This window comes from Diaphorina citri, unplaced genomic scaffold, assembly GCF_000475195.1.
Source record: "Diaphorina citri unplaced genomic scaffold, Diaci psyllid genome assembly version 1.1 scaffold1766, whole genome shotgun sequence".
Lineage (NCBI taxonomy): Eukaryota > Metazoa > Arthropoda > Insecta > Hemiptera > Psyllidae > Diaphorina > Diaphorina citri.
The window spans coordinates 38,419-62,844 of NW_007379192.1; the positions used below are offsets into that span (position 1 = coordinate 38,419).

The 24,426-nt window shown below is 41.5% G+C and overlaps 1 protein-coding gene across 1 annotated transcript in view; it reads right to left on the minus strand.

Annotated features, from left to right (window-relative positions):
- LOC103517157 (phosphatidylinositol 4-kinase alpha) overlaps positions 1-20,781 on the minus strand; it is a 43,351-nt gene extending 22,570 nt beyond the window's left edge. Inside the window, exons 1-19 of the mRNA XM_026829360.1 lie at positions 20,499-20,781; positions 19,351-19,564; positions 18,236-18,381; positions 17,854-18,031; positions 17,252-17,561; positions 15,406-15,603; positions 14,639-14,825; positions 13,944-14,106; positions 13,508-13,605; positions 11,020-11,316; positions 9,634-9,872; positions 8,848-9,079; positions 8,113-8,254; positions 6,447-6,612; positions 5,000-5,216; positions 4,142-4,297; positions 3,338-3,439; positions 2,174-2,196; positions 588-839 (exon numbers count right to left, since the gene is read on the minus strand). Of these exons, the coding sequence (XP_026685161.1) occupies positions 588-839; positions 2,174-2,196; positions 3,338-3,439; positions 4,142-4,297; positions 5,000-5,216; positions 6,447-6,612; positions 8,113-8,254; positions 8,848-9,079; positions 9,634-9,872; positions 11,020-11,316; positions 13,508-13,605; positions 13,944-14,106; positions 14,639-14,825; positions 15,406-15,603; positions 17,252-17,561; positions 17,854-18,031; positions 18,236-18,381; positions 19,351-19,564; positions 20,499-20,582 (3,404 nt within the window). The 5' untranslated portion in view covers positions 20,583-20,781. The remainder of the gene's footprint in view (positions 1-587; positions 840-2,173; positions 2,197-3,337; positions 3,440-4,141; positions 4,298-4,999; positions 5,217-6,446; positions 6,613-8,112; positions 8,255-8,847; positions 9,080-9,633; positions 9,873-11,019; positions 11,317-13,507; positions 13,606-13,943; positions 14,107-14,638; positions 14,826-15,405; positions 15,604-17,251; positions 17,562-17,853; positions 18,032-18,235; positions 18,382-19,350; positions 19,565-20,498) is intronic.
- Between the last annotated feature and the right edge of the window lie 3,645 nt (positions 20,782-24,426).

Here is a 24,426-nt window from a genome sequence, read left to right on the forward strand (position 1 = left end):
TCATCCGGGGCTTCGCTGGGTTGGTGCGTCGGTACGCGCGTATCGCGCTCCGCCGGGGCTTCAGCGGGTTTGTGGGCACTTGGGTCGGGGAAAGGGGGTACGGTCGCGCTGCGCGCTCCCGGGGCTTCGCAGGGTGTGCATTAGGTCGCGCTTCGCGCTCCCTTGGCTTCGCCCCTGAAAACTAATATCGTCCCTGATTCTTGTTTCGAAGAAATGAAAACTGAAAACTAAAAGCGAGAGAAAATATTAAACGTAGGAAAAGTTTTGCTGGCCTCAAACTCTGTTCCCCGTGTATTTCTTATGGGGGGATTAAAAAATGTCAATATCTCGGGAACGGTTTGGAATTTCGGGATTTTCCGATTTTTCCCAGTACCTACAAAAAATTAGGGATCCAATGGTGAAAACCGCATCTTCCTAGCTCATCTAGAAGTGGGTTAGAATTTGTATACGTGAGTCAGTGAGTGAGTGAGTCAGTTACACAAGGGGCTGTATATATTTAGGATAAGACAAAGTGAATTGTTCGGAATCCGCGACCTAACGCCAACAAGGCAGACTGGCTGATATTATTTTTAACACCAAATCGGAGCACTGAGACTCGTTGTATCTTACCTCCCACTACACTGGCCATGAGGTATTTCTTGTCCGAATGCATGGTTTGAAAGAACTTGACCAGGGCTGTAATATCGTCTCTCAGCTCTGACCCTCGCTGTGTAGGGCACTGGGGGGCCACAGTGAATACGTCCAGACAAGCACAGTAGATACGTTCCCTCAGGACATTCTTACTGAGAGATCGAGGCAAAACATCGCCCTGGAGTAGAGATAGACCACACTGGAGAAGTCTGGAATAGAATAGAATAGAACATAACAAGATAGAATAGAATAATTTAGAATTAAAATCTGCCCCGGACGGGAATCGAACCCGCGACCTAGCGCGTAAAAGGCAGACCAAGCTAACCAGGCTGGCTTAGGTAGGTATATCTTAAAAGAACAGAACACAAGATTTTTTTATTTAATTTCCACTCCTGCTGCGATAGAGTCAACATCTATCTTGGTCTGAAGATGATGTCCTGAGTGACATCGAAAGCTCACCAATTTAAAACATTCTAATCGAAATTGTCTTGGTAGAAATAATTACTTTCTATTACTACAGTATAGCGAGCTGTACTAGTAATGAAAGTATTGCAATCGGTCTAAATTTTCAAAAATCGGGAAATGGTTAGAAATATCCGTTTTGGAATCCCCTGATGTCAAAAAAAGTGATTTTTAGCCCATGGTCTGTACGTATGTACGGATGTACGTATGTGTGTACCACAGGTTTAAATTGGAAAAGGTAGTATACAAAATATCTCAAGAACGGTTTGTTGTAGAGCGATGAAATTTGGTATGCTATCCCGGTATGGTCCAAGGATGCGACTGTAACAATTTGGTAAAAATCGGACAGTCACTCATCCAGATATCAATCAGGTAAGTAGGAACTCTATCCTTACTGCCAGACTTGAAAAAAAAAATCAAATTTTTTCATACTTTATATGATTCCTTATTACACTCAAGACTCCCCGTCTTTTAAGATAGAAAAATTTCCTCCAAAAATCGGCCGTCGTAGACGGCTACGGCTACGGCTCAGGCTCGGGACTCGGGCGTAAAAAAAAGTTCAATTTTTAAACATTTTAAACGATCCCTTATTACATGGGGATTTTGAGATGGAAAATTTTCGACCAAAAATCGGTCGCCATATCATTTTTTTTTTTTTCGAATACGTATTCCACAAATGGAAGGGATTCGAACCCGCGGACTTACCGGGACCGTGGCCCTAGGGCAGCCACAGTGCTAACCACTACACCAATTTCAAATAATAATTAATCATAGCAGGGATTCGAACCCGCGGACTTACCGGAACCGTGGCCCTAGGGCAGCCACAGTGCTAACCACTACACCAATTTCAAATAATAATTAATCATAGCAGGGATTCGAACCCGCGGACTTACCGGAACCGTGGCCCTAGGGCAGCCACAGTGCTAACCACTACACCAATTTCAAATAATAATTAATCATAGCAGGGATTCGAACCCGCGGACTTACCGGAACCGTGGCCCTAGGGCAGCCACAGTGCTAACCACTACACCAATTTCAAATAATAATTAATCATAGCAGGGATTCGAACCCGCGGACTTACCGGAACCGTGGCCCTAGGGCAGCCACAGTGCTAACCACTACACCAATTTCAAATAATAATTAATCATAGCAGGGATTCGAACCCGCGGACTTACCGGAACCGTGGCCCTAGGGCAGCCACAGTGCTAACCACTACACCAATTTCAAATAATAATTAATCATAGCAGGGATTCGAACCCGCGGACTTACCGGAACCGTGGCCCTAGGGCAGCCACAGTGCTAACCACTACACCAATTTCAAATAATAATTAATCATAGCAGGGATTCGAACCCGCGGACTTACCGGAACCGTGGCCCTAGGGCAGCCACAGTGCTAACCACTACACCAATTTCAAATAATAATTAATCATAGCAGGGATTCGAACCCGCGGACTTACCGGAACCGTGGCCCTAGGGCAGCCACAGTGCTAACCACTACACCAATTTCAAATAATAATTAATCATAGCAGGGATTCGAACCCGCGGACTTACCGGAACCGTGGCCCTAGGGCAGCCACAGTGCTAACCACTACACCAATTTCAAATAATAATTAATCATAGCAGGGATTCGAACCCGCGGACTTACCGGAACCGTGGCCCTAGGGCAGCCACAGTGCTAACCACTACACCAATTTCAAATAATAATTAATCATAGCAGGGATTCGAACCCGCGGACTTACCGGAACCGTGGCCCTAGGGCAGCCACAGTGCTAACCACTACACCAATTTCAAATAATAATTAATCATAGCAGGGATTCGAACCCGCGGACTTACCGGAACCGTGGCCCTAGGGCAGCCACAGTGCTAACCACTACACCAATTTCAAATAATAATTAATCATAGCAGGGATTCGAACCCGCGGACTTACCGGAACCGTGGCCCTAGGGCAGCCACAGTGCTAACCACTACACCAATTTCAAATAATAATTAATCATAGCAGGGATTCGAACCCGCGGACTTACCGGAACCGTGGCCCTAGGGCAGCCACAGTGCTAACCACTACACCAATTTCAAATAATAATTAATCATAGCAGGGATTCGAACCCGCGGACTTACCGGAACCGTGGCCCTAGGGCAGCCACAGTGCTAACCACTACACCAATTTCAAATAATAATTAATCATAGCAGGGATTCGAACCCGCGGACTTACCGGAACCGTGGCCCTAGGGCAGCCACAGTGCTAACCACTACAGAGGCATTTGATCCAAATGTCATGGGGCCGAATAAAAGGGGCCTGAGGGGCCAGAACACAGCCTTCGTAAGCGGCTAAGGGGCTCACTTGCTCCACCTGAAACAATGATAAAATACGCGACTATTTATACGGCCAGAATGAGACTGTATGTATGTATGTTGCAAATGTTGGGATCTTTGACCATTAGGCCATTTTTCCTCTCGCATCCCAATATTTCCCTACAATGCCATTGCTGGCTTCCAAGGCAGGATAGAAGTTTAGGTGTGAGGAGTTCATAGGGGCATTCAAGGAACATAAAGGACAGATAGGATAGTCTTTGATATTGATTTTGTGGAGGTGTTGTGCCAGACAGTCGTGCCCAGTGAGCGACCTAAAATAAGATGAGACTAAAAAGTCCCTTTAGTCCCGCAGTCTAAACAAGGTCTTATGTATTTGGTACAGAATAATTTTATAAATTACTTTTTATAAATAAAAACCTTACTTAAATATTGCACATTTAAACGGGTTTGATAGAAGGAACTGTACCAACGAAGGTTTTTTTGTCCCGAAATCGAACAGAGAAAGAAGACAGGATAGGAGAAAGCCAGCCGTTCCGAGAACGAACCTTATCGGTTTGAGATAAAGTTTGTCCTAAGCGGGACTCGAACTCGTGGCCTAGCGCTTACAAGGCAGACGCGCTACCAACCAAACCAACTAGGCTGGCAATATCCGACTTTAATTTTGGAGTCAACCACTATTCTGCGGACCCAAAGTATGTAGGCCGCTGGTCTTTACCGAGGCAGGTTAAATAACGCTTACCACGGCAGAAAACAGGCCCATTTTCTTATCCACCGTGTATTGCCAGGCTGCCACCATTTCCTGCAGCAGAGTCAGTTCTAACTCCGGCTTAGCGGTGGCTATCCATTGCCAACAATCGACAGCGGTTCGCATTGCCTCTTCCGTGAAGAGTTCCACCTGAAATTATTAGGTAATACTTGAATAATACAAGGAATTTGAATTAGGTTAAGCAGGAATTGTAAAAAAAGAGGTAGGTATGGTTTAAAAAAAAAAAGAAAAAAAAATGATATGTGTGTTCTACGCCGTTTTTATTTCCTAGCAATCAAACAACTGCTACATTGGACTCGTGTGGTCTGTGTCGTAACATGCCCATATTGTCCATCCTGTAGTATGCCTCTCATCAGATGGGCGAGAAGAGACACAATACTCCCATTTAAGTGCTGGGTCAACACGAGAACACCAGAAAATAACCCGTTGAAATATTTGCAATCGAAAAATGAGTTCAAATTTTTGTCCATGGTGAAGATCGAACCCGGGACCATAGTCAGAGAGAAGAGTCCCTATGACGACCCTCAAGGTCAAGATTACAGGTTGAAAATTAAAAATGTCAAAGTTAAGTGGTGTTCCAAAGCGGTCACCCATCCAAAAACTATCCACACTAGACGTTGTTTAACTCCAGTGATTTATTTATTTTATTTACTTGCACAAATGGGCGGACCCTTTACTATCTATCTATTTTTACAATATTCACTAGCTCTAACTACACCTAACAAACCTATTACCTAGCATTTACCTATTAATATACTGAAAAAAAAAAAAAAAAAAAAAAAAATGTTTGGACTTTTCAAATTTTGGGTCGGCTATATGATTTGATCTTACCTGTGACCAGGACACTGCCGCTAGAAGTTGCCTCGGACATCCTTGCATGGATATGAGCAGTGCCGTGGCTGTCCATAGGGCCTGGTGATGTGCGTTATTATCACTCCCCCTACACGCACTCCATACGCCTTCCAATACACGCTCCAGCACTGCCTCCTCTCCTTCTCCTGCTAACATACCTGCCACCTGACATAACCAGAAAATGTAAATGCAGTTTCTTTGTGTTATTATGTCACAACTTTGTTGCTCACTGCAGCATTGTAGGATTTTCCCAATATCTCAATAATCCTAACATCCAATGTTTACCTACCATGCTGGCACCGGTCGCTATGCGCATTTATATGTCACATAGCTACTCATTTTCCTCACGAGGCTGAGGGCCCCGCAACAGCCAGTCACGGAATCAATCATTTGCATGATACAAATTTCTTGACCCCGCCGGGAATCGAACCCGGGTCTCCCGCGTGCAAGGCGAGCGCAGTGACCACTACGCCATGGGAGCTGACTAACCACTACACCAATTTCAAATAATAATTAATCATAGCAGGGATTCGAACCCGCGGACTTACCGGAACCGTGGCCCTAGGGCAGCCACAGTGCTAACCACTACACCAATTTCAAATAATAATTAATCATAGCAGGGATTCGAACCCGCGGACTTACCGGAACCGTGGCCCTAGGGCAGCCACAGTGCTAACCACTACACCAATTTCAAATAATAATTAATCATAGCAGGGATTCGAACCCGCGGACTTACCGGAACCGTGGCCCTAGGGCAGCCACAGTGCTAACCACTACACCAATTTCAAATAATAATTAATCATAGCAGGGATTCGAACCCGCGGACTTACCGGAACCGTGGCCCTAGGGCAGCCACAGTGCTAACCACTACACCAATTTCAAATAATAATTAATCATAGCAGGGATTCGAACCCGCGGACTTACCGGAACCGTGGCCCTAGGGCAGCCACAGTGCTAACCACTACACCAATTTCAAATAATAATTAATCATAGCAGGGATTCGAACCCGCGGACTTACCGGAACCGTGGCCCTAGGGCAGCCACAGTGCTAACCACTACACCAATTTCAAATAATAATTAATCATAGCAGGGATTCGAACCCGCGGACTTACCGGAACCGTGGCCCTAGGGCAGCCACAGTGCTAACCACTACACCAATTTCAAATAATAATTAATCATAGCAGGGATTCGAACCCGCGGACTTACCGGAACCGTGGCCCTAGGGCAGCCACAGTGCTAACCACTACACCAATTTCAAATAATAATTAATCATAGTAGGGATTCGAACCCGCGGACTTACCGGAACCGTGGCCCTAGGGCAGCCACAGTGCTAACCACTATAGTCGGTGGCCTAACGTCAAAAAAGCTGCATTTCGTCAGGAAAGCACCAAATTTGGCATGGACCTTCATTTGGACCATAAAAGACACTGCCGCTAGAAGTTGCCTCGGACATCCTTGCATGGATATGAGCAGTGCCGTGGCTGTCCATAGGGCCTGGTGATGTGCGTTATTATCACTCCCCCTACACGCACTCCATACGCCTTCCAATACACGCTCCAGCACTGCCTCCTCTCCTTCTCCTGCTAACATACCTGCCACCTGACATAACCAGAAAATGTAAATGCAGTTTCTTTGTGTTATTATGTCACAACTTTGTTGCTCACTGCAGCATTGTAGGATTTTCCCAATATCTCAATAATCCTAACATCCAATGTTTACCTACCATGCTGGCACCGGTCGCTATGCGCATTTATATGGTCACATAGCTACTCATTTTCCTCACGAGGCTGAGGGCCCCGCAACAGCCAGTCACGGAATCAATCATTTGCATGATACAAATTTCTTGACCCCGCCGGGAATCAAACCCGGGTCTCCCGCGTGCAAGGCGAGCGCAGTGACCACTACGCCATGGGAGCTGACTTGAGCTTTCAATTCAACATCTATATTGTGAAATTTTGATGTTCTATGGAATGCCGAAAAACGATGAATCGTGTTAATATAGGCCGGGCGGTGCTGCGAACTCTTGGCGCGCTTGATGATATCACTAAAAATTTTCATGTTGATTTTTTTGCAGCTTGTGAGATTATTGTGGCCAGGATAATGTTTGAGATTCAAATACAGATAGGTATACCTATCGTTTTTACTTTTTTTTATATTGGCTTGATCAACCTTCGTGGCCATGAATACTGGCCTAGCACATCCGAGGTCCCCGGGTTCAATCCCCGGGGAAGTAGGTAGCAAGTTTTTATTCGATGAGTTCTCCTCCAGAAAATGAGACATTTCTTCTTTTAAGTTTAGAGTCTAAATAAAGCACTACTTATACTTATGTATGTATACTTGTACTTATGTGCAGGTAACGAGGTCCAGTGTGAACAGTGTTCTATTGTCCGCCATGTCTGGAGCATTGAGAGTTCTCCTCCAGAGTTCTGGCATTCAGCAACCCGCTGATATGAAAGTAAGTGTCCTATATTGAGTCCGATGACCCTAAGTAAGAGTGTCCTATATCGAGTCCCAAAGTCCTAAGTAATAGAATAGAATAGAATAGAATACTCGTATACATATACCTTGTTTAATCTATTTGTAATGCAAAAAGGAGACTGAAAAGTCCCTTATCCCGGGGGGGGGGGGGGGGGGGGGGGAAGAATGAGTAAGATCAAAATTATTTCACTAATGGGAGAATTAAAATGATCAAAAAGAAGGAGTTTTAATAATCCAAACAGGAGTTTTTAAAAATTCCTCCTTTTTGGGTCACTAAAAACTCTTCTTTGGATCATTAAAAACTCCTCTTCAGGTTACTTAAAACTCCTTTTTAAATTATTAAAAATTCTCTCATCAGTGAAGTCTCTCGTTAAGTCATTGGTGAAATCCACCATAAGTGTCTTATTGGTAATCAATTCCCAGTTTAACAATATTTTTACAATAGTAATGCCGCCACTGGTCGCTACTCGATTAAAGTAGCTACTCAATTGTCCTCACGAGTCACGAGGCTGAGTGCACCCGGAAATCCAATCACAGAGCCGAAAAAACTTCGACCCCGCAGGGAATCGAACCCGGGACCTCCAGTCTGCGAGACTGGTGTGGGGTTGCCTTACCTATACATCTAGCAGAGAAATCATTGACTATGGTTTCTCTAGCATCCAATGTATCAGTGAGAGGTATTGTATAGGGTAACCCAGGGATGGTTAGAGTGGGGGTTTCTTCATTTGGGTCCAGTTCTAGTGAGTAGGCCAAGACCTGAAACCAAAATTGAAAGAGTCAACTTTCAACAAAATTCTTATGTCAACTTCCGTATGTCAACTTTTAACAAAATTCTTCGTCCCTACAATATTTTATTGCTTCTTTTCTTCTGTGGCAGCCGCTACGAAAACCTTTGAATCAATTAGAAGGCGCCTTACAGTTTGGCACAAATAAAATAGGTTATTTTCTGAAGATATGTAAAGCTGTTTATGAAGGAAGATACGATGATGTACAGATTGGTAACACAGTACATGAGTCCAGTTTTTTACTTTTTTTTTTTTTTTTTGTTGAGATATGACAGACTGTAAAGGCTAGTATTGTCTCACCTGATGAGAGGCATACTACGGGATGGGCATGCTACGACACAGACCACACGAGTTTAATGTAGCAGTTATTTCATTTTCGTGTACATATGGGGTCGGCGTTTTTCGTCAGCCTCTCAATCAGCCCTAATTAGGGTGATTGCTTTGGGCTGACATTTGGTTTTGGCTACATCGCACTCAACCTTTGCTATTTCTTTAGCAAGGGGCATTCAGGCTGCTATACTCCCTGTTTAGCGTCCCCCCGCCAGTCTCTTTTTAACTACATACCTGTAGAATATCCAGCATGGTCCACAACACCTTACAGTTCCACAGCAGATGAGGAAACTTATCCACCAATCCCGACAGCCACTTGTCCGCAAGCCTTCTGATTTGCTTATTGATGTGATTGAAATGGACCAACAGGAATTGAGCGTGAGACTCTAGCTCCGCCTCCCGTGCCTCGTCACGTGACTTGTGAGTCATCACGTCCAGGAATAACGTGAACACACGCTGACCCACACTGAAATAAACGTGAGTTAGGAAAAACGTGATTGGTGATTGACATGGACCAATAGGAATTGAGCGTGAGATTCTAGCTCCGAGAGTCTTTTTTTAAGGCGCTAACATCATCGTATTACGGCTCAGGTTTTTACTGACGGAGATTCTAAGCGCTGGTACTAACCCCTACACCTAACCCTCGGGGTGGTCTTTTTGTGTACGGAGTTAAGCAATGCCACCGCTGGTCACTACTCGAGAAAAGTAGCTACTCAATTGTTCACACAAGGCCGAGTGCACTAGGCCAGGAGGTTAAGGTAAGATCACACTATTTGGCACTTTGCCAAATATTTGTCCCTTTTCACTTGTCATGTTTCTTTTATTTGCCATCAAATAATCTTCTTTCGCAAACATCAGAAATGCTCATCACCAAACACCAAATTTGTCTAAATTTATTTGGGGATCAGACTCTTTGTTACTGTTTTTTTCCAGATATTTGGCACTGTGCCAAATAGTGTGATCTTACCTTTACTTCTATTTCACATCTTGTTTCTTTTTTCGTTCGACAGTCGATTTTACCTGGATATACATTGCCAAATGCCGCTCTTGTCTTTCTGGATGCTCTGATCGAGTAGGTACTCAAAAATGGGATGTAGGGAAGGCTGGGGCGAATTCTGGACGCGTAGGGTCTCTAGCCAGTAGACACTGAGCAGGTAGGTACTCTGGGCGAAGGAGAGTTTCTGTATGGAGGTGACCACGTCCGGAGGCGGATGATCTAGGAGCTGAAGGATTTGCGATTTCAGCTCTTGTAACTGAGGCTGTGAAAATGAAATAGAATAGAGTAAGCCTTGTTTATCCTGCTAGAATAAGATTTACTGCTGCAGTCTGAACAAATAAAAAAGGTTTTATATATATTTGGTTCAATTCGAAATCTTTTATCACCTTTTCTCAAGCTTATGTGAGACAAAAAAAAAGAAGAAGTGTTGGGCTTTATTTGTACTTAATTATGCATTTTACTGAAATAGAAAGATCTAAATTGAAACAACACCGATAAATAAATTTGGAAATGTTTCACTAACCCCTTTGAACCCATAAGGAAGAAACACGAAACACAGAAAGATATACATGGTTCAAAGTTTTCCCATAGCATTATAGGTAATTTTGTTCAGGATAGCTATAGTGGTTTTGTTATTTCAAATAAGCTAACAAATTCAAATGCTTTTCAATATTGTTTTTCTTTGTTTATCAATAAATTGTAATGTTCTTTGTGTACAAATAAAACAAAGTATTTTGTTAAAAAAAAAAGGGTGTGTTTGATGTGACGTCATCGCCTACGGGAGCGTATGCCGTGACGTCAAAGTTTACGATTTGCCGGGATCTAGAAGTCGTAGAAGAAAAAGAAAAATTCCGTTGGTCCTCATTTTTCCTGCTCTATGACTTTGAAACACCACCCAAGTAAGCGCAAATGATCCATTAACTTAGCACCCCAACGTTAACACAGACGAAAGTCCATAACGTTGGGGTATATGCACTAAAATACAATTCACAATGTCATAATATATTCTTATTAAATTGTAACGTTAGTTGATGGCATTGTAAAGAACAAAATAAAATTACATTCTTTGGAAAAAAAAGATCACGCCAGGCTTGTAAACGTTTAAGTACCGGATTCGATTCCCGCCCGGGGCGAACTTTTTCCATACAGGTGAGATTCGTTCTCGGAACGGTTGGCTTTATCCTATCTTGTCCACTTTTTCTGTAAAATTTTGTGACGATAAGACTTTGGTAGTTAAATCCGTTAATACAGTTTCCTTGACCATCAAACTAGGTATAAGAAACCCACCTGTAGGTAATGTGATTTATTTCCGTGTCTGTGAGGTAGGCATGATACCTACCTCACATTGTTGAAAGGATTTTGGCTTAAACCCTTACGACTTCCAGAAGGGTGTGTCTACCTTCACTCACCAGACTGACACTGTCATTCCGGACTGCAGCACTGTACTGAAGTTCTCTCATTTCTGAGCGGCTCGACGTCTGACTAACATAATACGGACTCTTAGCGGCAATCTCCTTCACCCCTTCTGTCCACTCACTGGGCCACAGGCCAGACTCGCACGTAAACCCCATAAGGACGCAGTACAGCCAAAAGTCGCGGAAAAGTTTGTGTAGCCGCGGCTTGGGGGAGCGGATGGCCGGTAGGCGGCGAACTAGAACGGCAATCACGGGGATGAGCATGCCCAGGTTGCCGGCGCTGCTGGATGCCTGCAGAACGACGGCAAAATATGGATAGAAGGATAGAATGTTGGATAACATGGAAAATCCGAGGAAGATATACATATAATGATATCTTATATTATAAGAACGAGATTATTATAATTATAAGAACAAGATCCATTCGCTCATTCACAGTTCACATTTCATAGTTCACACACTGATCGCTCTATCTCGAGAACCACAACACCTAGAAAGCTGAAATTTGGTAGGCAAGAAAGCCACGAACCTTTATATCTGTTCAGGATAAAGTTCGCCCCAGGCGGGAATCGAACCCGCGGCCTAGCGCTTACAAGCAGACGCGTTACCCTCCAAGCTAATTAGGCTCGCTAAAGGACCCCCTTTTCTGATGCTCCATTTTACCTCTCAGAATTCTCAGCAGTGAATAATCTGTTGGACAGACTAGCTACCAGGGCAGGTACGCAATCCGGAATCACAGCGTGCGCAGACCGCAATGCAATGCACAGGTTCTCGATTGCGGCATCTCTGTGGAAACAAAGCAGGAGTCGAAGGATAAATATGTTGTATTTTATTTAACAATTAACATAACCGGGAACCCAAGCGCGGTTTATTCAAGGTCACTATCTCCCCTCACATGGAAGTGTGTTTATGACGTGAGGGCGTGAGGGGCGTTAACCACTTTTAGGTTTACGTTTCCCCTCTTGCCATACTAAACAAAGCTCTAGACTGCGGTTAACGATAAAGTCGCCATTTTTTTTCTTCTCGGTTAATGCGAACAGCTGATTATCCCCACTACGAGATTTTTACCCCCACTCTCCAATTTTCGGTTCTTGGGTTAATTGTTAAATAAAATACGACAATAGACTACTGTCAATCCATCTATTAGTGCACACTGATTGAATTCACAAAGTGAGATCTTAAGGCCCGTTCCCACTTGTCATCAGGAAAAAACACTCTCATTCAAATGGAGCAGTTGCAATTGGGAAAATATTATTATTATTATTATTATTATTATTATTATTATTATTATTATTATTATTATTATTATTATTATATTTTCTATGAATTTATAGGTACTTGGGGTATACATACCTGAGTCGTTCGAACTGAGACTCGTGGGGTCCAGGTTCGGGGGCGCGGGGCCGAGGGGCCTTGTGTAGTTTGGACAGTATTGGGGACGGGGACACTAGGAAATCTCGCAGACATTGAATAGAGGTGTTGGCTATGCTGGGGAACTTGACCGCCAGTTTACCCAGTCCCTGCGAGATAGAATGCATTACATTGAAATGGGGTCTTTTCTGACGAAAATCCTGTCGGCGAAGTCCAGTAACTAGGACTGTTGGACCCCATTCTTGTTGTTTTTTTCATTCTTCTAGTTCAAACATTGCTGTCTCTTTTATGAAGTTCATTATAGAATAGAATAAAACACTTATTTACTGTAAAGTAAGTAGAACTCAGTCCTTAGAAGGCCTGTTAAGCTAACAGTCTGTTAAGTTCCATTTGATGTGTATAGGCTTAACAGGGCTGTTACAAATTCTTTTCTTTTCGTTAAGCTAACATCTGTTAGGGGCTAAAAAGAAAGTTGGTTGATATAATTATGATAGGTTTCGGTATTTCTTCCTTCTCCATAAACAAGAGACCTTAACAGACCTTCTTTTTCTTCTTCGCCTTTTCCCATGTTCAGATGGGGTCGGCGTTTGTCGTCGGCCTCTCAATCAGCTTTAGAGTGATCGCATTGAGGCCAACTGGTTTTGGCTAAACAAACTTTTCCGAGTGGGATGCCCTTCGCACTCAACCTTCGCTATTGATATAGCGTAAGGAAATTTGGACTAGTCTGCTCTCTGTTTATAGTCCCCTAGCTAGACGCTGATCTACTCTCTGTTTATAGTCCCTCAGCCAGACTATTAACAGGCCTTCTAAAGACTGAAAAAATATTCCTTGGTGAAATCCACCCTAACTTTCAAGTCAATCGGTGCATTTAAAGTGGCTCGAAAGTTGGTCCATACTTTTTTTTTCTAATAACTTTCTAAGTGGTCAAAAAACTATTTACCTCAAGGTAGTGGAAGGATTTATTGGGGCTTAAAACCCCCTTGGGAGGCCAGAAACATGGGATACTTCCATGCCTAAAGTCCGTTGTGTGCGTCCAAATGTCCACTTAGTTATGTGTTATTAAGTTCAGTCACCTGATGTTACTTGACACGATGTTCATCACGTATTTTACCTTGTTGGCTGCAGGAGCCTTGTCCGAAGCTCTCTTGCCTTCCAGTCCCAGTTGTACGAATAACTCTAACAGTCTCCCCAGTAACTCATGCATCTCATCTGAAATTATTCCGAGAGGAGAAACAATAGATAATAATTATACAAAAACCTCCGTGGTCGAGTGGGTATCACACTAGGCTTGCACGCCGGAGGTCCCAGGTTCGATTCCCGGGGGGGTCGAAGTTTTTTCGGCTCTGTGCTCGGAGTTCGAGGTGCACTCAGACTCGTAAGAACAATTGAGTAGCGACCAGTGGCGGCATTACCAGTGTAAAAAGATTATTGAGTTATGGAAATTGATTGCAAAGGAGGCACTTAGCAATGCTGTGATATCCACAAAAATTGTGAAAAAAACTCTGCTTTAGCACAAATAATTTGAGATTTGATTTATTTTTACTTACTCTCTCCCTGTAGATTAGCGGCTATGTTGGCAAGCGCGTTGATGACTGCACGCGACACATGTCTATATTGTGACGCTAGAGAGCGCTCCGTATTGTACGCGGCATTGCTCGCGTCCACCGTAACCAACGCGAACATGCGCATCACTTCCTCGTAAATATGAGGCTGAGGGGAAGTAATACAACCAAACACATTATTTAGGTACAGCGGGGGAAGCAAGAAAATTAATTATTTAGGTACACCCAGTCCAGTTAGGTTCGAGGGTAGGACGCCTGTCTTGTAAGCCCAAAGTCGCAGGTTCAATTTCCCCTTTGAAATTTTAAAACAGTTGTGACAATATTTTATCATGCCATTCTCGAATGTAACTCCCTAATAACATGGAGACTTACTGTAGGGTTAGCTAATACTCTGCAAGACGTCCATGGACATACCGAAAAAGCTATTGCAGATCGCTCGGATCTTCGAGCTTATTTAAGAATCAGCTTAACACCATACACAAAAAGCCCACTCTGAGGCTTAGGTGTAGGGGCTAACAGCCCTAAAGGATGGGTTAAGCTTATACGAATGATCTACTTATAGAAATTCAAAAAATGCGATCCTTGTAGTTGAATATATATATAGATATATATTTTTTTTTTTCCGTAAAATTTTCTGTCGAACGTCATGAATTAAAAGTTTTCAATTCACTTTATCTTACCTCACATTTGGCGATGACAATACACCCGAGCTGATCGACAATGAGTATATCCACAGCCGATGGAACCCGGCAAAACCTCTGTTGGAAGAATTGAACGATGGTGTCCGTGGTCTTTGGAGTGTCCTTGAGTGAAACAGCTATGTGACCTAACATCACGATGGTGTTGCACTGGATCAGAGTGGAGTCACTGGCGAGGGGAAAAAGAAACAGATGGTTAATAGAATATTGCGTGTCCTTGAGTGAAACAGTTAGTGACCTAACATCACGATGGTGTTGCACTGGATCAGAGTGGAGTCACTGGCGAGAGGAAAAAGAAACAGATGATTGGTTAAACTTTCTCTCTCTCTCTCTCTCTCTCTCTCTCTCTCTCTCAAGATCACGCCAGGCTTGTAAACGTTTAAGTACCGGATTCGATTCCCGCCCGGGGCGAACTTTTTCCATACAGGTGAGATTCGTTCTCGGAACGGTTGGCTTTATCCTATCTTGTCCACTTTTTCTGTAAAATTTTGTGACGATAAGACTTTGGTAGTTAAATCCGTTAATACAGTTTCCTTGACCATCAAACTAGGTATAAGAAACCCACCTGTAGGTAATGTGATTTATTTCCGTGTCTGTGAGGTAGGCATGATACCTACCTCACATTGTTGAAAGGATTTTGGCTTAAACCCTTACGACTTCCAGAAATAACATCTGGGTGTGTCCCATTTTATTTTTTATATTTATTATGCTGTGTGAACAGTCCTAAATCTTAGTATTTAACTATTTACAGATAATTTGGCCAGTGAAAAGTTGTGTCTGTTACCTGCAGCTGAGTGACCGAGAGGTGTAAATCATTGCTAGTCCTGGTCAGATGAGTGTAAGGGTATTGATTGAATGAAGAACCATACTTAACGAAGAAATGAGTACTTGGATCAAACGAGGAGTTGGTCTCGAACCTCTCGCGAACGTCCAACTTATGAGACGCCCTGTGAATTGACAATCGAGAATTAGTGCGCGGCCACAACGGTGACCATAGACTATATTGACCCTCGCCAAGATCATCGACCATCGCAGAAAAATACTCAGCTCAATTTCTTGATCTTCTACGAAGGTCGGTACTATGGTCAAGGCTCCCTTGAGGACGCTTCTATTCATTAGCATGGTTTGTTCGTTTTTTCTCCTGGGTCGGAATTGGGCGAGGGTCGATGGTTGGTTCTCCGTTGTGGACGCCTACTTGGAACCTTAGAAAAAAAGTTAATAAATCACCTAAAAGGTCAGAAAACTAAAGTCGAGAAATTGTTTCTGATGTTAGTATGTCAATCGGCAAATGTGTTAGTCACTCTTCAAACGTTTTTCAAAATTAAAAGAATTTTATATTTCATTCGTTAAAAGTTTAAATAACACAAGTAAAGAGATTATATCTGTTAGAATATTTTATTTTTCAATCAACACAACTCACATTGCCAGGTTCAAAATCAAATGTAGATAGAGATAGAATAAGAAAGACGTGAGACAAAGTATGATATATGAGTTACTAGCCGAAATCCTTAAGGCATGGCCGTTCATGTCACTCATCCATTTAGTGGTCTTGCTCGGCGTAGCTTAACAAAAACGAACCGGAAAGTAGCCTATAACCTTTCACGGGAGTGCAAGCGCAATAAGTTCACAGAGTTTCATAGCAATTGGATGAGCGGTTTGGCCAGGCATAAAGTTCGAACAAACACACACACATTCATTTTTATATAGTAGATATCCTATATCTATATCATTTAAGAATAAAAGAAATGCTTTGTTAACAGAAGTCTAAATAATATGTACTAAAAAAACTGTCATTCACAGGTTTTGAACCCAGGGTCTCACACTTAGCTAGCTGTTTCACTCGAGACTTACAGAAAGGACAAAACTCCAAAGTTATTCAGGAGCAGGTAGCCGCTTTTACAAAGCATTGAGAACGGGTCTCTTCTGTCCAAATAATTACCAACAAGATATAAATTAGCACGATAAGAGAGGAGCACGGTTAGCCCAGTCGTAATGCGCTTGCTTGCCATGCAGAAGGTCCCGAGTACGATGCTCACCATCGACGAAAATTTGTACTCGTTTTTCGATTGCAAATATTTCAACGGGTTACTTTCTGGTGTTCTCATGTTGACCCAGAACCTAAATGGGAGTATTGTGTCTTCTCGACCACCCGATGAGAGAAAGGTAGCAGTTAATTGTTCCCAAATAAAAACGGCAGTTCCTTAAATATGAAACACTCATCTCTTTTTTCATGTGGTTTTCTTTAAAATGAAGTCTTTAGTCAGCCTAGTTAGCTTGGTTGGTAGCGCGTCTGCCTTGTAAGCGCTAGGCCGCGGGTTCGATTCCCGGGGCAGATTTTATCCTGAACGGATAACGTTCATTCTCAGAACGACTGGCTTTCTCCTATCCTGTCTTCCTTCTCTCTTCGATTTCGGGACGATAAGACCTTAGCAGCTACAGTTCCCTCTATCAAACCTCTCCAGAAATAATAAAATCTTCTTCTTCTTCTTTTTCTCCACCTTTTCCCGTATACAGACGGGGTGGGCGTTAGAGGGAACTCTATCAAACCTCTTAAAAAAAAAAAAAAAGTATAGCTAAAATAATAATAATAATTACCTCACGTCAAGCATAGGATCAAGCGAAGTAAGCGTCAGTATATCCACGGCCGTCATATTTAAACTGGCCGACAGAGAGCGGGGCATGATCGGGCGGAATGTAGAGAAGGTTTTCTTTTTGTCCTGCTGCCCCGGGGCTCCCCCCGCCCCTCCCGTAGCTACGGGACTGATACACGGGGGTTTGGGCTTGGGGAAAATGCGAGTGAGCAGGGGCGGCTCCTGAATGGGGAACCGGCCCATGGACCGCGCTAGACCGATGAGAACAGGCACGATGTTCTGACAGAGGTGCACTGGGGAAATGAGAAAATAGTCTTAGTTAGAAGGCAGTGAGTGCCCTAAGCCAGGTTTCATACCTAGGTAAATAAAATGTATTGAATTGTATTTGTGGCTAACATTCCGGGCGGGAATCGAACCCGCGGTCAGTACTGTACAAGGCAACGGATGGAGAAGGGAGGACGCTACACATAGGAGGGAGGGGTAAGATAAAGGAGGGTAACGCCGACCCCAAATAAGATTGGGAAAAGGTGCAGTAAAAGAAGAAGATTTGACGCAGACATAACAAAAGTTGCATGCGCAAGGACAAGGACTTAAAAGAGGACTTACTGATCTGATACTGCAATAGTTCCCGCAGCAAAGTGACCATGACAAGGTTGAGTGTTTCACTGAAACTCCTATAGGGAAACATGGCAATACTACCACTGGAGGATACATAGCTAGCTTGGGCGTCTAGGTAGGTGAGCAGATCTGGCTGTAGAAGCTGCTTAGCTAGAGATAGCACACTCTGGGGGAAGGAGAGTAAAATATTAATAATCAATCGAGCCTAGCTACTCCGAGGACGAACCATTTGTCTAGGATAAAGTTCGCCCTGTCGGTAATCGAACCCGATACTTGTGCAGCCTGAAAACTGCGCCTAAATAAGCGCATGAAACTTATTTGGCCTTTTTTTTAAAAAAAAAAAAAAAAAAAAAAAATGGGGTTGAGTGGCCAGTGCATTCTGACAATACTCGATGAGTCCTGTCAACACCTTGATCTGAGTGGAAATGATCTGTTCACGACACTCTTCATATTTGAACGTGATATCAGAGAGGAGTGTGTTTAGACAGAAGCTGAACTTCTCCGATGTTGGTATCCCTGGAAGAAGAGAAAATGGTGAAAATTCTGAATTTCAACTTTTGGTAATTATTCAGAAGCTATGACAACAAAAAAGAAACAGGTCCTTTTTGTAGCAAATTTTCCATTGATGTGACCTCTGAACAAGTACCACATTTTTCCAAACTTAGTGTTTCATTAGTCATTACAAATTTCATCAGCAAATGATTTCTTCGAATGAAGTTGACCTCAGTGGCAAGGTAAACCTAGACCATAAATGGGGTAAGCTTGAAAGGCATGTGATGTAGGTGTTCCATTCCACTTGTTTCCATGTGTAAAGGGTTTCTTTCTTTTTATTTGACATAATAATAATAATATGTTATATTGTGAATAAATTATACATACAGTACATACACAATGTTAATTTAAGAAGAAGATAGGTGTATAAAAGTAAGATTAAGACCACAGTAAAGATAAAGATAAAGATCTTACCAAAGTAAGATTCTATATAAGTTTGTGTAGATTGGACTCGAACTCCCCCACACTAAGTCCAAGTAGGTAATTACTTCCATTGAAAAAAGGAATTTTAATTGTGTTAAGCATATTTAAATGCTTGTCACAAACATCGTTCCCCGATTATTTCACCTAGATAAATTTCATGACATGACTTGGACTCGAACCACCAACCTCCAGATCCAAAGTCCAACGCGTTAACAGCTGCACCACTGAGGTTGGTAATTACTTCCATTGTTGTTAAATAAAACTTAAAAAAAAAGAACAATTCAAATCCAGTTGGTATTACAGCAATGACCTCCAGCTCATACTAATTTTTTTATTTATTTAGGGCTTTAATGTACTTCCATTGTTGTTAAATAAAACTTAAAAAAAAAAGAACAATTCAAATCCAGTTGGTATTACAGCAATGACCTCCAGCTCATACTAATTTTTTTATTTATTTAGGGCTTTAATGGCAGGACTCTCACTTAGTGATCTCTTTCACCCAATACTTACTTTGGTTGCTATTCTTGCTCACTTCATCCTTCCACTGTACATCGGGCAATGTGACAAGGAGTTTGAGTAGATAGTCGAGAATTTTGTCCACATGACATAGGTCTGATTCAAGCACATATATGCCCAGGGCAATCACTGCATGCTGGGCACGGTTGTCCAAAACAATGGACTTTGAGTCAGAAACTTGTGGACAGTAGTCATACAATACTTTCACCTACAAAATAAGGGGAGAAAACTTAGATTAGTAAAATCTTTTATTTTTGGTACCTTCTCCAAATACTCATTTTTTTTTTTTTTTTTTTTTTTTTTTTTTTTTTAATTTACGGGATATAGATCCCATTTTACAATATTAACATTACCTACACTAGAATACCAAGACATAAAAAATGACTACCTACCTACATTAAACATAAAAAAAAACTGACAGCACTATGGAAAAAAAAAATATATATATATAAAATAGAAAGAGACTAGATTAGGTATCACAATTTGATGTTTACAATATCACTTAGAGAGCAGACAAATAGATCAAGGCCCACATCACTTGCTTTATTCCCCATGGACTGAAACCTTTGTAAAGGAGAAAACTCTCCCACGTTTGTGTGAGATTTGGTAAGTTTAAATGTAAGGTGAGAGCGTGTATTCCTAGAGTTGACCCAGAGATTTAGTTTCGCAAGGAGTTCAGGTGAATTTATTAAATTATGTAAGAGCTTATACAGGAAGGTAAGGTCCTGTATATCTCTCCTGTGCTGAAGACTCACGATATTGTGTGATGACATGATGGGTTCGTAGTTATGATCTAAAATAGGGGTTTTGTCTTTGTATGCAAGCAGGCGTAAAAATTTCTTTTGCACAGCTTCCAAGGTATTTATGTGAACTTGATACTGGGGTGACCATACTACAGAACAATACTCAAGATGAGATCTCACATATGAATAGTATAGTGTTTTCAATACATTAGTATTTTTAAAATCTTGAGTATGTCTGTAGAGGAACCCCAGCATTTTGTATGCCTTGCTTGCTACATTTTTATAATGGGTGTTAAATTTTAAATTCTTCTCCATTGTTATTTTGGTTTTTTACAGCTGAATTAAAAAAAAAAGTCTCTTTGAAACTGCTAAGGTAAATTAATGCTTGTGAAAACTTACTTTTTCCCAAGACACATTCTTTATAGCAGCAAGAGACCTTGCAAGGTGTAAAACAGTTTTCTTGAAAAAGTTCTTGTTGTCCATGTTTAGAGGTGAGTTTTTCTCAAAAGTTTAACTGGAATCTGTGGAATAAAATTTATCGATAGGTAATACAACTGTGGTGTCTTTAAGTCTTTTTATACACACAGTATTGAAAACAAGAACCACCCAGTAACAATGTTGCTTAGCAACGAGATCAACAATTGGAAAATACTCTCCAGTTCAATTTCTTCATTCTTTAGTCTGTTCTCTGCTTACATTACGCGTATTTTATTTTGTGGCAATGTTGGAAAAAAGTGAAAATTTTTCCATTTCGTCCATTTTTTGTATTTTCCATTGTTATTTTGGTTTTTTACAGCTGAATTAAAAAAAAAAGTCTCTTTGAAACTGCTAAGGTAAATTAATGCTTGTGAAAACTTACTTTTTCCCAAGACACATTCTTTATAGCAGCAAGAGACCTTGCAAGGTGTAAAACAGTTTTCTTGAAAAAGTTCTTGTTGTCCATGTTTAGAGGTGAGTTTTTCTCAAAAGTTTAACTGGAATCTGTGGAATAAAATTTATCGATAGGTAATACAACTGTGGTGTCTTTAAGTCTTTTTATACACACAGTATTGAAAACAAGAACCACCCAGTAACAATGTTGCTTAGCAACGAGATCAACAATTGGAAAATACTCTCCAGTTCAATTTCTTCATTCTTTAGTCTGTTCTCTGCTTACATTGCTTACAATAAAACATACTCGTACATCTTCCTATTCCAAATCCTACCTTTGTCATTTATTCAATCCTTACGATTCTACATTAGATATTACAATTACAAGTTACAATAGTTTGGCAACATTACAATTAAAAGATACAATAACAACTAACTGGATTTTTAAAGCACAAGATAGAATTCAATGGAGGATTGAAGAAGAGATCTTTGTCCAATATTGGACAGATAATGGTTGCCCATGATGTTGTTTAAGTATTGTCCAAATAGGACTAGAGGTCCTGTTGCCCCAGGAATAGGTAGGCGGTAATTATGCAGAAGTCACATCCGTGGAAAAGAAAAGCTCTTTTTTGTATTTAACCTAACCCTATAATAATACTAATCACGGCTCTAAATGTGAAAACTCCTTCTTGCATTTAACCTAACCCTATAATAACACTGGTCACTGCTTGTTTGTGCCAGTTCCTTTGGTAGCAATATTCCATTCAAATCACAAAGTAGTCCACAACCAAGGATTTCAAATTTATTGTATCCTGGCCATAAATATTCTCCAACACAAGTACCTACCATCATCAGTGGAGATTACCCTAAACTTCCCTGTGGGGCTGTGCTGCTGAGTTCAGATACACCCACTTCCATTATTGTCAATGATCTCATGAGAACTGGAACATTGTTCTGATTGTTCAAGATCTTCAGAGATGCTGTAGTTAGTTAATGTTGATAGCCATTTAGAGTTAATTTTGGATGTGACTTGTTCAGAAGTCATGTCAATGGAAAATTCTTCAAAAAGGAACTGTCACAAATGAGCAATGAACTGTCTTATTATAGTGCTGTAGTTAGTTAATGTTGATAGCCATTTAGAGTTAATTTTGGATGTTACTTGTTCAGAAGTCATGTCAATGGAAAATTCTTCAAAAAGGAACTGTCACAAATGAGCAATGAACTGTGTTATTATAGGGTTAGGTCAAACACAAAAAAGGAGCAGTAATTATACAGAAGTCATGTCTGTGGAAAAGAAAAGCTCCTTTTTGTATTTAACCTAACCTTATAACACTAACCACTGCTCTAATTGGGAAAACTCCTTCTTACATTTAACCTAACCCTCTAATAACACTGGTCACTGCTTGTTTGTGCCAGTTCCTTTGGTAGCAATATTCCACGGATGTGACTTCTGCAATTGTCTGGTTTTGTCTCCAGATCGATTTTTGTTCAGTAGTACTAAGAGGACATAAAACTTTGTAGAGAGGTCTTATTTATAACTCAAATAATAATGCCTGATCGATAAAATTGAAAGATTCTTCCTGAAATAAGTCGGGGTGAAAAGGTTAATAGAGAGGACTGACTGACTGTTACAACGAAGGTCTTATCATCCAAAAATCGAAGATAGGACAGGATTGGGAAAAAGGCAGCCGTTTCGAGAACGAATGTTATCTGTTTAGGATAGATCCCACAATCTAGTGTTTACATGGCTTTGTCCTATCCTCCTCTATTTGATTTTGTGATGATAAGACCTCTGCTGCTAACATAATAGGACCGACCCTCTATCAAACCTCAAATCTTCTGGTTTTTATTCTTCACCTTTTCCCATGTTTTGACGGGGTCGTCGTTTTTTGTCAGCCTCTCAATGTCTCAATCAGCCCTCGGGTAGTAGGGCAATTGCTTTGGGCTGACCTTTGGTTTTGGCCACAAAATTTTCATGAATGAATGCCCTTCACCTCAAACTTTGCTATTTCTTTAGCTTGGGAAATTTTGGGCTGGTGTTCTCCCTGTTTGAAGTCCCCAAGTCAGACTAAACTGGTCTACTCCCTGTTATTGTACCCGAGCTGAATAATCTATCAAACCTCAAATACTTAAATAAAACAGGTATTTTGTTCTCCTCCATCTCACCTGTTATCCGCTTCCAGTTCAAGTTTGAACTTCTGAATGTCCTGCTCGAGTTTCCGCGTGTATTTGTTGAAGAACTCCTTCTCTCTCTCAAGGCTCTAATGTCGTCCCGTACTCGAAGAGAGAAAGAGGACAGGGTAAGAGAAAGCCACGAACCTTTATATCTGTTCAGGATAAAGTTCGCCCCAGGCGGGAATCGAACCCGCGGCCTAGCGCTTACAAGCAGACGCGTTACCCTCCAAGCTAATTAGGCTCGCTAAAGGACCCCCTTTTCTGATGCTCCATTTTACCTCTCAGAATTCTCAGCAGTGAATAATCTGTTGGACAGACTAGCTACCAGGGCAGGTACGCAATCCGGAATCACAGCGTGCGCAGACCGCAATGCAATGCACAGGTTCTCGATTGCGGCATCTCTGTGGAAACAAAGCAGGAGTCGAAGGATAAATATGTTGTATTTTATTTAACAATTAACATAACCGGGAACCCAAGCGCGGTTTATTCAAGGTCACTATCTCCCCTCACATGGAAGTGTGTTTATGACGTGAGGGCGTGAGGGGCGTTAACCACTTTTAGGTTTACGTTTCCCCTCTTGCCATACTAAACAAAGCTCTAGACTGCGGTTAACGATAAAGTCGCCATTTTTTTTCTTCTCGGTTAATGCGAACAGCTGATTATCCCCACTACGAGATTTTTACCCCCACTCTCCAATTTTCGGTTCTTGGGTTAATTGTTAAATAAAATACGACAATAGACTACTGTCAATACAGCCATTTCTCTTTGATCTGGCTTAATAGGTATTTACTATAAGTGAACTGGCATTTTTTTTAGAATATAATAACAATATAGAATATAATAACAGCGCCGCAGGGGAAATTTTTGAGCATTTTAATCTAAAATCTTCAGAAATTCAGTCTCATCGAAATCCTAATCTTCAGCTCCACAGGAGAATTTTTTTAAAAAGCATGAACCTGAAGTTTGTCATTATAGAGTCTACAGCTACACATTCACATATCCTGGGGGGATGAAGGTTTACACAAAAAAGGGGGAATTTTTGAAAATTGTGAGCTACAATTTATAGAAACCAGAATAATTAACGAAATTGAATTTTTTATGGCCACAGGCGAAAATTTTGGTCTCTAATTTTAAAAAACTTAGTTATCAAAAACACAAAATTTGGCGCCGCAGGTGAATTTTTGAAGATTTTGGTCTACAATATTAAGAGAAGCAGACTTGTCAAAGGTGTAATCTTCAGGGCCGCAGGCGAAACTTTTCAGTAAGTATGTAACCTGTAGCT